A 12,938-nucleotide genomic window follows, 5' to 3' on the forward strand; every position below is an offset into this window, starting at 1 on the left:
TCTGACGTCATTATTAGAAGCATGTTTTCCTCAGAACTTCAATAAAGAGCTTCTGATGGACCACAGCTTCTGAACTGACCTCAGAACCTAAAATCCTATTCAGGAGCAAGCAAGCTTTAATCAGACACGAAGTGCATGTTCAAATTTTTCTTTATAAAATCAAATCTTTCAACATTTAAAGGCTTAGTAAATATCAGCCCATTGATTCTCAGTATCAATGAATTGTATATCTAAAATTCCTTTTTGAACATAATCTCTGATAAAATGGTGTTTGATTTCAATATGCTTAGCTCTTGAAAGCAAAATTGGATTTTTAGACAAACAAATAGCAGCAGTATTATCACAATAAATGGGAATACTGTTAGCAATTATCTGATAATCTTCCAACTAATGTTTCATCCAAAGTAGTTGTGTACAACAACTTGCAGCTGAAATGTATTCTGCTTCTGCTGTAGACATAGCAATAGGTGTTTGTCTTTTGCTAGCCCAGGATATAAGATTATCACCCAGAAATTGACAATTGCCACTGGTTGACTTTCTTTCAATCCTATCACCAGCATAATCAGCATCACAGAATCCAATTAACTTAGAATCTAAGGATTTCCTATAAAGGAGTCCAAGATTAGTTGTTCTCTTCAAATACCTGAAGATTCTCTTGACAGCAGTCATATGAGATTCTCTAGGATCTGATTGGAATCTTGCACACAAGCATACACTGAATAAAATATCTGGCCTAGATGCAATGAGGTATAACAAAGAACCAATCATACCTCTGTACAGCTTCTGATCTACTTTAGCTCCTTCATCTTCTTTGCTTAAGGTGCACGTAGGATGCATTGGAGTGTTTATCACTTTACAATCCTCAAGCTTGAACTTCTTTAGAAGCTCCTTTGTATACTTTGATTGATGAACATAGACTCCATCTTTGCATTGATTGATTTGAATGCCTAGGAAGAACTTCAGCTCTCCCATCATGCTCATTTCAAATTCATCCTGCATTAACTTAGAGAATTCCTTGCAAAGAGATGCATTAGTAGAACCAAATATTATATCATCAACATATATTTACACAACAAGAATATCTTTCCCAAGGGTCCTTCTGAAGAGTGTTGTGTCAACCTGTCCTCTTTTAAAATCATTTCTGATTAAGAAATTACTCAGTCTATCATACCAAGCTCTGGGAGCTTGTTTCAAGCCATATAATGATTTCTTCAGTTTAAAAACATGATTAGGATATTTAATATTCTCAAAACCAGGAGGTTGCTTGACATACACTTCTTCTTCTATGACACCATTAAGAAATGCACTCTTGACATCCATTTGATATAATATTATGCCATGATTAACTGCATAGGAAAGAAGTAACCTGATTGCTTCCAATCTTGCAACTGGAGCAAAAGTTTCAGTATAGTCTATGCCTTCTTGTTGACTGTAACCTTGTGCAACAAGTCTTGCTTTGTTTCTTGTTACTCCTCCTTGCTCATTTAACTTGTTTCTGAATATCCATTTTGTTCGAATAATGTTCTTGTGCTGAGGTTTGGGTACCAGATCCCACACATTAGGGGTGTTCAGAACCGAACCGATCCAAAAAAAAACCGCCAACCGATCCAAAAAAACCGAAAACCGCAAAAAACCGATATTTGTTGGATGTGTTTGGGCCATCTGAAGTAAGAACCGACCGGTTCGGTTCGGTTTTCGGTTCACAACTTAAAAACCGGACCGAACCGAACCGAACCGCACTTATTATAAGGTAACCACTACCAGACTCTTCCACTAGACCGGTCCACTACCCTTTGTTGACATAAACTCTTCAGTTCACTCACCAATTACCAATGCAACTGGAAAACAAGCGTGTTTTAATTCCTTCTCTTTGTTATACTCACAAATGACCTTTGCTATCAAACTCTTCTGTTTCTTTCTTAAACTACCACCAACACTGAGAAACGTGAAAATCCAAACAGTACCTCACACCTCTTCTCTTCCCTTACAATGCGTCGCCCACCACCAGTGTCGCCGCCGCCGTCGATTCCTTCATCCTCTTCGGAAAGCACCACCAACAATCCTCTCATTGGCTCCGATTCTCTCTTTATGGGTCATCAGGTAACATTTTCGTGTATACTCACTACTACTCTGATACTCTTTTCCTTCTCTTCAATTGCTGAATGAATTAGATTAGAAAGAATGGGTTTATTGGTCCTGTTTGTGAAAATCCATGATCAAAGTGTGTTGCGAGTAAAGTTTTCTTTTTTGTGAAAACTCTTTGAATCACTTTTTCCCCTTTGAATAACTTTCGGGTCTTATTTTTTTTATTATTTTGTGAAATCCATGATCAATTACTGAATTAAATAGATTAGAAAGAATGAGTTCTTTGAATCACTTTCTTCTATGGTATAACTTCTTTGTGTATAAAAAATGTGATTGAATTTTTTTTCATCACTACTTCTCTAGTATAACTATCTGTCTGCTATAACTTCTTCATGTATAAAAAAATGTTGGTTGATTTTTTTCATCACTTCTTTGGTATAACTATCTGGCATAACGTCTTCTTTGAATCACTTCTTCTCTGAATGTGCTATTTTTTTTATCAGTTATGTCCTATTTGTTTGGAAATATGTTTGGGTTTTTTTTTCATATAAAAATGTTGTTTGGTAATGACAATTGTTAATTTTTTTTTTTTCATATAAGAATGTAAGTTTGGAATCTAGTTTGTCATAGAATTATTTGTTGAGTTGTATATGAATATTTTGCAGGCTGTAAAGATTCTAACTAATGAGAGTAGAATAGCTGGGAATGTTGAATCTGTGAACTCTACTGCTGAACCTGAACTACTAGCAACATTGCCACCGAGTATGGAGAGGAAAAATGATGTGAACAAAGTTGAAGGTTCCAATGATAAACAAACACTAACTCTTCAACAATTGAAAAAAGAAGACGGGAAAGGAACTGGTAGTACTCTTTCCGGTGTCCATTTTGATGTTGAAGCATGTAGGAAAGCGTTAGCTAGGATGATAATTGTTGATGAGTTGCCTTTTAAGTTTATTGAGGGGGAGGAATTTCGCTATTTTGTGAGTGTTGCGCAGCCTAGATTCGCCATTCCTTCTAGGATTTCAGCTGCTAGAGATTGCTGGGATATTTTCACCGAAGAGAAACATAAGTTAAGAAGTATGTTTAGGAGGGGATTAGAAAGTGCTAGAAATTCTGCATAATACTTGTTAAATTGTCTGCTGATTTTGGCTTTGCAGTGAAAAGATTGGAAATGCTAGATTTTGGATTTAAGTTTTAGCTAGATGGACTAGTAAATTTTGGATTTTGGTTGGATGGACTAGTTAATTATGGACTCTTTTTTGCTAGATGTTAATTATAATTTGAAACTTTCTGATTTTGGTTTTGGTTTTAGTATTGTTTCTCATCAAATTAGACAAGATGGTTTGTTACTTACTTTTTGTGGTACACCTTATGTTACTCCTGAGGTTTTGCTTTGTTAAGGTTATGATGGTACTAATTGCGGTTGATCTTTAGTCTTGTGCTGTTATTTTGTTTGTTTTGCTCACTGTTTATTTGCCTTTTTTGATCAAAATGATAAGGCCTTTGTTCCTTAATAGTTGCATGGCTATAGAGATCTTATTGCAACATGACGCATTCTGCATAAATTGCTACAAGCTATAGCCTATTATATGAAAGAATTTGCTACAACTAGTATATGAAAGAAAAAAGAAATACTACAATTTATGAAATCGTACTTGCATATTATCTATGTGTGCAGTTAAGAAAATCTACTGTCAAAATTATTTTTAATACGAGCATTATTATTACTCATTTACAATTTGGATAACCGAAAACCGATCCAAATTAAACCGCGTTAAATTGGATTGGTTCGGTTCGGTTTTTATTTTAAGAACCAACCGAACCGAGCCGAACCGCACATATTTTATTTTTTGGATCGGTTCACTTTTTGCCTCATAACCGAGCCGAACCGCACCGCGAACACCCCTACCACACATCATTTCTTTGAAATTGATTCAACTCTTCTTGCATAGCTAAGATCCATCCATCATCTGAAAGTGTTTCAACAACTGTTGTAGGTTCAATCATTGATATCAGTCCAATCATAGACTCTCCTTGTCTGAAGTATGATCTTGTTCTTCTTGGACTTTCTTTGTTTCCAATGATTAGCTCCTTAGGATGTGAAGACTTTTGCTTGAATGTGTTTCTGGGAGAATCTGCTTGATGTGAGCCATCTTGTGCTTCATCAGAAGCAACTTCATCTTGTGCTTCTGATGTGGGTTCAACTTCTGGTCTTTCTTCAGATTTAGCTATCTGATCAGGTTCTGGAGTAACTTCAGGAACCTGTATCTCTGCAGAACTTTCATCTTGCTTTGAAGTTTTATCTTCAAGCTCTTTGTCATCAAATTTAACGTGCATAGATTCTTCAACACAGAGTGTTTCTGAATTATACACTCTGTATGCCTTTGACCTTTCAGAGTAACCTAAGAAGATTCCTCTTTGGGCCTTGGCATCAAATTTCTTTAGGTAGAGCTTGTTATTCAGAATGTAACATGTACATCCAAATTGATGAAAGTAAGAGATATTGAGTTTTCTTCCTTTAAAGAGTTCATATGCTGTTTTCTCCAAGATAGGTCTGATATAAATCCTATTTTGGACATAACATGTTGTATTCACTGCTTCTGCCCAAAAATGTTTTGCCAAATTGTTTTCATGGATCATGGTTCTGGCTATTTCTTGTAAAGTTCTATTCTTTCTTTCTACAATCCTATTTTGTTGTGGAGTTCTAGGAGAAGAGAATTCATGGACAATTCCATGTTTTTCACAAAAAGCTTCAAATGGCTCATTTTCAAATTCTCCACCATGATCACTTCTGATTTTCAAAATCTTTGATTCTTTTTCAGATTATATTTGAGTGCAGAAACTACTGAATACATCGAAAGCAACATCTTTACTTTTTAGGAATTTTACCCAAGTCCATCTGCTCTAATCATCAACAATGACTAATCCATATTTACTTCCATATAAGGATGCAGTACTGACTGGTCCAAATAAATCAATATGGAGTAGTTCTAAGGGTCTGGAGGTTGAGACAGTGTCTTTTGTTTTAAAAGATGATTTCACAATTTTCCCTTTCTGACATGCACCACAGAGTGCACCTGAATGATAGTCAATGTCTGGTAGGCCTTTGACAAGTTGTAACTTACTGAGCTTAGAGATTAATCTCCAGTTAGCATGTCCCAACCTTCTGTGCCACATCCATTTCTTATCATTCACTGACAGAAGGCAAATCACCTTCTGGTCAGCCAGTTCAGAAAAATTGATCTTGTAGACATTTTTTACCCTCTTTCCCTTGAACACAATGGATTTGTCTTCCTTGTTGATTACAGTACAGTTGGCTTTCTCAAATAACACATCATAACCATTGTCACAAAATTGACTAATGCTCAAAAGGTTATGTTCAAGACCATCTACCAACCATACGTTATTAATTGAGGTAGAGGAATTACCAATAGTTTCTGTACCTATGATCTTGCCAGACTGGTTGCCTCTAAATTTCACACTTCCTCCTTCTTTCATTGTTAGGTTGAGCAATATTGACTTCTCTCCTGTCATGTGTCTTGAGCAACCGCTGTCTAGGTACCATGATTTTTGTTTCACCTTTGCTCTTAGACATATCTGCAACATTGACATTTTCAGATTTAGGTACCCATTGTCTTATGGGTCCTCTCAGGTTAGTACTAAAAGTTTTACTCTTCACTTCTTGTACCTTGTGCTGTAAGTTGGGTTGCTTCTGATTAACCATCGCCTTAGGTTTTCCAACCTTTGGTTTTGGTACTTCAGAAGCAGTAACTGTCTTCTTCTGAAACTTAGACTTCAGAACCTCAGATTTTGGTTTCACCACACTATGAAGAACAAGTTTTGATCTCTTTAGAATCCTGATCTTTGAAGTCTTGGAATCAGAGTTGATCATAGCCTTTGGCTTAGAGTTCTTTGGCATTGAAGTAATCTTAGCCTTAGGGCCAGAAGCTTCAGGTTCTGATTGAACAACAGTTTCCAACTTAACACCTTCAGGTACAAAGAAGGTTTTCAATCCTTCCTTGATGCATTCACAACATGCTTTGAGACCGATTTCATTAGTTTTCCCTCCTGAAAAGGCAATCCCTTTGCCATTGTTTCTGTAAATGTTGTATATCATTGAAGCCACTCTGCTTCTGTCAATACCAGACATGATAAAATCCTCAAGAGCAATTTCATGGTTGCTTAAGGTTTTTCATTACACTTTTCTTGTAGCTTCTGACATAAGAACCTGAGCTTGTCTTCATATGTTTTACAAATGAAGTCAAAGCCCCTAAGTTCTTCTTCAGAAGCTTTCAGATCCAATAGAGTTGATTTTTGTTGTTTCATTAAATCAACATATTTTTCTTTTAAATCCTTCAACCCATTGGTTCTTACTTCAAAATGTGTAAGAAGTTCTTTAAGAGACTCAACAAGTTCATTTCTGGGAATTTTGGAATATACCCCGTTTTCATCTTCTGAGTCTGAATCTGATCCAGCTTCTGAAGATGCTATTGCTACCAGCCCAACAGCTATCTTTGCATCTTCATCAGCTTCCTCTTTATCAAATCCAGATTCACTTCCTAAATCATCCCAGGTTGCCATTAAACTCTGCTTAATCTGCTTTTTGAATTTGCTTGGTCTGAATGATGACTTCTTTAACTTGTCCTTTGGCTTTTCCTTTTGAAGATCAGGACTATCAGCAATGAAATGTCCAGGCTTCTTACAGTTGAAGCATCCCTTCTGATCTTCTTTCTTTGAGCTTCTGGAGTTACTCCTTCTGGTCAGAAACTTCCTATTCTTCTTAGCCAGATACTGAAGTCTGTAGGAGAGCATAGCCATCTCAGCAGCATCTGGTTCAGAATCTGAACATGATGGTTCTTCTTCAGATTCAACAACTTTGAGAGCTTTTGATGACTTGCCTTTGGATGGAAGGGCTATTGATTTACTCTTCTTAGCAGACTCATGTTCATTAAGACTTAACTCATGAACTTTGAGAGAACTAACAAGATTCAACACTTAAAGTGTTTACATCTTTAGCTTCCTTAATGGCAGTCACCTTTGCTCTCCATCTAGCAGGCAGACTCCTGAGTATCTTGCTCACATGATCAGAAGCAACATAGCTCTTTTTCAATATCTACATTCCAGAGACTAAGGTTTGAAACCTTGAGTACATCTCCTCAATAGTTTCATCATCCTTCATCTTGAACAACTCATATTGATGTACAAGCATAAGAGCCTTTGCTTCTCTGACCTTCTTGTTGCCTTCATAGTTAGCACAAAGAGAAGCAAACATTGCTTTAGCAGTTAACTTGTCACTCATCTTCATGTACTCTGCTTTAGGAATAACAGTGACAAGTGCTCCTCTGATGATATGATGCTTCTTGTAGATCTTCTTCTGAGCAGGAGAATGTTTCTTTCTATCAACAGCAGCTCCTTCTTCATCAAGAACCAAGTCATCACCAACACCTTCTTCTAGTATATCCCAGAGTTCTTCGTCTAAACTCATGACATAACTATAAAAGTTGGTTTTCCACCAAGAGAATTCTTCAGGGTCTCCGTTGAACTTTGGAATCTTTCCATCACTGGATTTCTTACTATCACTATAATCATGTGCGACATTATTATAGCTAGTTTGACCAGTAGGAATAGGAGATTCACCAGACATGTTTTTCTCAGATCTTGGACTGTTACACTGTTAGGTGTTATCAACATAACCAAGGCTCTAGATACCAATTGAAGGTGAGAAAAACACAAGAAGGGGGGTTGAATTGTGTTTAGACGTTTATTCGTTTTCTCTAAAACTCAGAACACTTAAGTTCAGAAGCTTGTAAAACTGCTTCTGAATGGAGTGGTCAGAAGCATATGCAGCAGAATAAAACAGAGAGAAAGGAAAGAAGAAAGACACAGAGCAATTATACTGGTTCCTTCCATAATCCGAAAGTAGTCCAGTCCCCCTTGTACTTCCAAGGAGATTTCCCTAGAATGTAATATCTGATTACAATTGCTCAAGCACACAGCAAGAGACTTCCTTTGCTCAAGCACACTTTGCAAGAGTCTTCCTATGCTCAAGAACACAATAAAGAGACTTCTATGCTCAAGCACAACTGCAAGAGACTTCTAAACAAACAAGATTACAAAGAATAATGTTTGATATTGAACACTTGATATACAATCAGAGGTGCTCACAATACAATCAGATACAGACTCTAAGACTTAAGAATTTCTAAGATAAAACTTGAGAAACAGAAATTCTAAGTGAATGCAGAACAATTTCAGCAGAGGTTTGGCACTTGTAAAAATGTTGAGAGTCTTTCGTTCAGCATTGCCAAATGTCTAAGTCTTCACTCCTTTATATAGAGGTGTGAAAGAGACGTTGTGAAATTGTCAGCACATCAAAAAGAGTCGTTGTTGAAGCTTGATCTTTCACCAATGATCTTTTGCCTGATTTGGTTGTTGTCCTATGAAGAACCAATTTGAAATCCATTCCTAATCCAAAGGAACATCTTTGCAGGCGAAGCTGTATCCTGGAGCTGTTTTCTTGTCTTGTAGCGTGGACACAAAATAGAGTAGTGGAGAAAGTGGTTGTACAGTTCGTACAAAGTACAATGTCAATGCTTTCGTTTCTTTTACAAGTAAATCCCTTCAAAAAACTTTGAAATGACCGTTGCAAAGTTCCACTAGTCTTCTGTTGTCCTTTGATGAATTTCGATTCATGAAACAACTCTTGAATCCTTGAATTTTGCAAATCCAGTTGATCTTCAGCTTCTGGTGAAATGGCTTCTGATAAGGCAGCTTCTGATGATATTGCTTCTGATGATGTTGCTTCTGATGATGATGTGGCACTTCAAGACCTCTAGTCTTCAGGAGCACTGGTCTTCAGGAGCACTTGACTACAGGAGCGCTTTTCTCTCTACAGGAGCATATTGCCTTCAGGAGCATCTAAGCTTCAATTTTGTTGATTTCTTTTGTTCTTTATTTGTTCTTCAGTATCAATTAATGATGTAAAAAATTAACTATGGTCTTGTACACTTGAACAAATATTAGCTAGTCCAATTTACAATTTTTAATACCTTGTTATCATCAAAACTCATTAAGGTTCATTGTTAAACACATTTTGTTCCAACAAATTTCGCTAAGCACATAATGTATGCTTAGGAAAAGTGGCAGTTGATATACGAAATCGGCAACTGCACCAAATCATAACAAGTAATAAAGTAGTAAGTTTATCGTTCTCTACAATGATTGTCGTTCGACTTAACAATTAGTAAAACTTATTTCAAAGAGTATAATTAATTAAAAGAGAAATGAATAGAGTTGCAGGTTTTAATAGCCCTACGCAATGCGAGATTAGGTTTATGATTCAGATTATAAACGGCGATTAGGGAATTCTTAAATTCCCCCTTTGTCTTTGCTGGAAATAACTTAGAAAACAATTAGTTATGTGGTGTCTACTCATGATTTATTGCAACTAAAATTTAAAAACTCCATTAATGAAGAGAGTAGAAAACTTTAGATTTTAACTTACTTTCGGTGGATAAATTATAAACTGCTTGTTTATAGTAACAAATTGTACATGTATTATGTATTTTGAAAAGATTGGATTGCTTTAATTGACTGAGAGAGTTATTGGTGGTTTGGGAAGAAAAAAAATTATTTTCGAGGTCTATTAAGTTTGCGAACAATGGAAGAAATAACTAACACTTACATGTTGGAAATCACACCTTTAATATAGTGGACATTCTCCTGAACAGACCAGTCATCCAAACTTCCATACTATGGACATTTTCCTAACAGGGAGGGCCTTCCTTGAGCTGCATTTGACTTCAACACTTTAAAAGCAAACCTGTTTATGATCAAGTTCACACATGGAACAAGACCATATCAGTTTCAGGTTGTGGAAGTTGGTTGTATTTAACAATGTTTCAGATCCATCTTGTACACACCTACTCTGAGACCTGTTATGTGGTGCAAGTCTTTTAGGGATATGGAATTTAGTCCTACTTGATAGTAATGGAAATTGTGGGTGGAACAACAAGAAATTTGTTTGTAATAGGTCAAATGTTAATGACAGCGTGGCTATGTAGTTTATTTTTAATAGAGATTCTATTTGTTTAATTTTCACGTGAAGCCTAAGGAAGGATTGAAAACTAAGTTGGAAGAGTTGATTCATCTCATTGTGATACTTGATGGTATGTTTAGAAAACTGGCCACAAAAACCTTGCTTAATACTCGCGCATGGTAATTTTCAACAAACCTCGCGCTTTATAGAGCTTATCGTTATGCATATTTTAACCGGTTAGACAATTGACAAAATAAGCTTATAGAGCTTTTTATTTGGTAATTGTCTCATGATATCAGCTATAGCCTATAAGCATTAGTTTTTGGTTTTTTGCAAATATACTGCACAAGATTTTTAGTTTTCATTGACGATGTAATCGTATTTATTTGTTTATGTAAGTAGCTACAAACACAGTTAAACTAAACACGACAGCAAAGATAGTTCTGACTCAAATGCAGTCTCTTTCTCTTGATTGCTACCTCGTGACTATCGGTTAATTTTGCACTATACACACAAAACTAAAGCTTCCAGCTCCAAATGCTGTTCTCTAGTGAGTAATTGTTGGTAGCTATTCTAAGCTCAGCTAGAGTAAACTCCTCTGTCCTCTCTTGATGCCTCATTATTCTCGAACCTTGATGCATATTGACTAATTTAATTGAATATGAACTATTATTTGAACTGTTGCTACTAGATTCTTTTAAACTTATGAAGAATTGATTCAGTTTGTTCGATTTTCACCTTCAAGTCGTTATACAGTTATTTTTTTTTTTGGCTAAAATATGGTTTTCGTCCCTGCAAATATGTCTCTTTTGGTTTTAGTCCCTGTAAAAAAATTGTAGGAAAAAAAATCAGTGCAAAATTTTTTGTTTTTTAAAATAGTCCCCGGACCCACTTTTGTGATGATTTACATGCGTGACACATGATGACTGTACCCATTTTGTAGAAAAAAAGTCCCTGCAAAATATTGTTTTTTAAAATAATCCCATTTTGCAGGAACTTTTTTCTACAAACATTTTTTACAATGACTAAACCAAAACGAGACAAATTTGCAGGGACGAAAACCATATTTTAGCCTCTTTTTTTTTTTTTTTTGTTCAATTTGTGTTTGATGATGGGGATCAATTACATCTAGGGGTGTTCAAAATCGAACCAATCCAATAGAAAAATCGAAAATCGAAACCGCAAAAAACCGTATTTTGTTTGGATTTATTCAGATCACTTTTTTACTCAACCGCATGGTTTGGTTCGGTTTGCGGTTTTTATTTTACCAACCGAATCAAATCAAACCAAACATCAACCTAAGAAAAACATTAACTAAATCTATGTCAGCTAAATCAATACTCATAGAAACATAATGGAAACTTTTATACATCGACATATTTTTATCTTATTAAGTTTCTTCTTTGCTTTTCATTGCCAAAATGTAATTATGTGATACTTAAATTTTAGAGAATGATAAAATCTCAGTCTTTTACATATCTTACTTAAAATGTGTATATATGAAATTCAGGCCATATTTACACTGTCGTATTTCATTTCGTTGTCAACATTTTAGAGTACAAAAATATCATAACTTCAAGGTCCATAAAATTTGGAAAAGAAAAAAGAAAATTCAATTATTTGGTGCATGCACAAAAACCAAATGACAGCTCCTCGAATATTCCAGCATAATAATCTACAATTATTTTGCTAGAGCATGAACTCATTCTCTCAGTGAGACCAGTTGGCAGTGGCCTTTACGACACCTACCAATATAATTTCTCCCATTTGGACAATCTTTATCTGTTATACAAGTTCGAGAATTAATTGGGGAAAAGGCAGAATCAGGTACTATTATGACAAGAAATATTGAAATAAATAGAATCAAAACATAAACAAACTTGAAAGTTTTAGCCATATTTTTTGTTCTTTGTATCTAAAAAATAGGATACCATTTGATATACTTATAGTGTATAAAAATTATGCTCTCATAAAAATAATTAAATAGTTTGGCCATTTTTAAATTTTAAAACCCTTCATAAAATTATAATGATAAATGTCTTTTGAGTATATAAGTGTGTTGTGTTTGTCCTTTCCACACCTAGAAAGAAGTTCAAATATATTAAACTTGATAATCATAAGAATTGAATATTATTTAACTAACTTTTTGGATATTACTTTATCCTTAAAAAAGTTCATAACTATTTTATCCTTTCGTGATAATAAAGGGAAAAAATATATTTTTAAATATCATAAAATTATCTACGAATATAATGCACCATTGGGATTGAGACCATATTTTTTTTTTGTCAGGTAGCTTAGTGGCAGAATTCACCTTATAAGGTGAATAAGTGGGGTGTCATGGGTTCGAACTCCGACCCCTGCATATAATAATGCATTGTCCTACCAACTGAGCTATGCTCACGGGATGGATTGAGCCCATATTTATGCACAAGTAGAATGCACTTAGGAACAATTTATTTTTTTTATTTAATCATTGGATCATAAATAATAATCATTGGATCAAAAATAATCTGAGACATTTGCTAAAATCATGTGTCTGAACAGTACCACAAAAATTGTAACCAAAAAAAAAACAGTACCACAAAAATTCTTTTATACATGGGACAACATAATTAAGAGAATTAATTAAAAAAGGCATATGATATATGCCAAGAAGCTTCTATAGAACCTAGAGAGAAACCCAACAAATTTGTAATCAAATGCTCCCATCTTTGAGAATTAGAGCCTGTGTAAATAGTAGACTTGCTTAGATTAATAATTTATCTTGGTGCTTGAGCATATATGTCAAAACAATTCTTGAGAATATTCATAT

General features: G+C 35.0%; 1 protein-coding gene across 1 annotated transcript; it reads left to right on the forward strand.

Annotated features, from left to right (window-relative positions):
- Positions 1-1,775: 1,775 nt before the first annotated feature.
- LOC146903950 (uncharacterized) lies at positions 1,776-3,379 on the forward strand. Its single transcript, XM_085726382.1, has 2 exons — positions 1,776-2,100; positions 2,751-3,379. Exons 1-2 carry the CDS (start codon positions 1,990-1,992, stop codon positions 3,204-3,206), a joined length of 567 nt encoding a protein of 188 aa, XP_085582508.1. The 5' UTR covers positions 1,776-1,989; the 3' UTR covers positions 3,207-3,379.
- The last annotated feature ends 9,559 nt before the right edge of the window (positions 3,380-12,938 follow it).

This window comes from Medicago sativa, chromosome 7 (genome assembly GCF_051527215.1).
Source record: "Medicago sativa cultivar Bolivia chromosome 7, Bolivia_mono, whole genome shotgun sequence".
NCBI classification, from domain to species: Eukaryota; Viridiplantae; Streptophyta; class Magnoliopsida; order Fabales; family Fabaceae; genus Medicago; species Medicago sativa.

Coding starts and splice junctions, on each gene's coding strand:
- LOC146903950 (XM_085726382.1), top strand. CDS start 1,990: ATGCGTCGCCCACCACCAGTGTCGCCGCCGCCGTCGATTCCTTCATCC. Junction 2,101..2,750: donor CTCTCTTTATGGGTCATCAG/GTAACATTTTCG, acceptor AATATTTTGCAG/GCTGTAAAGATTCTAACTAA.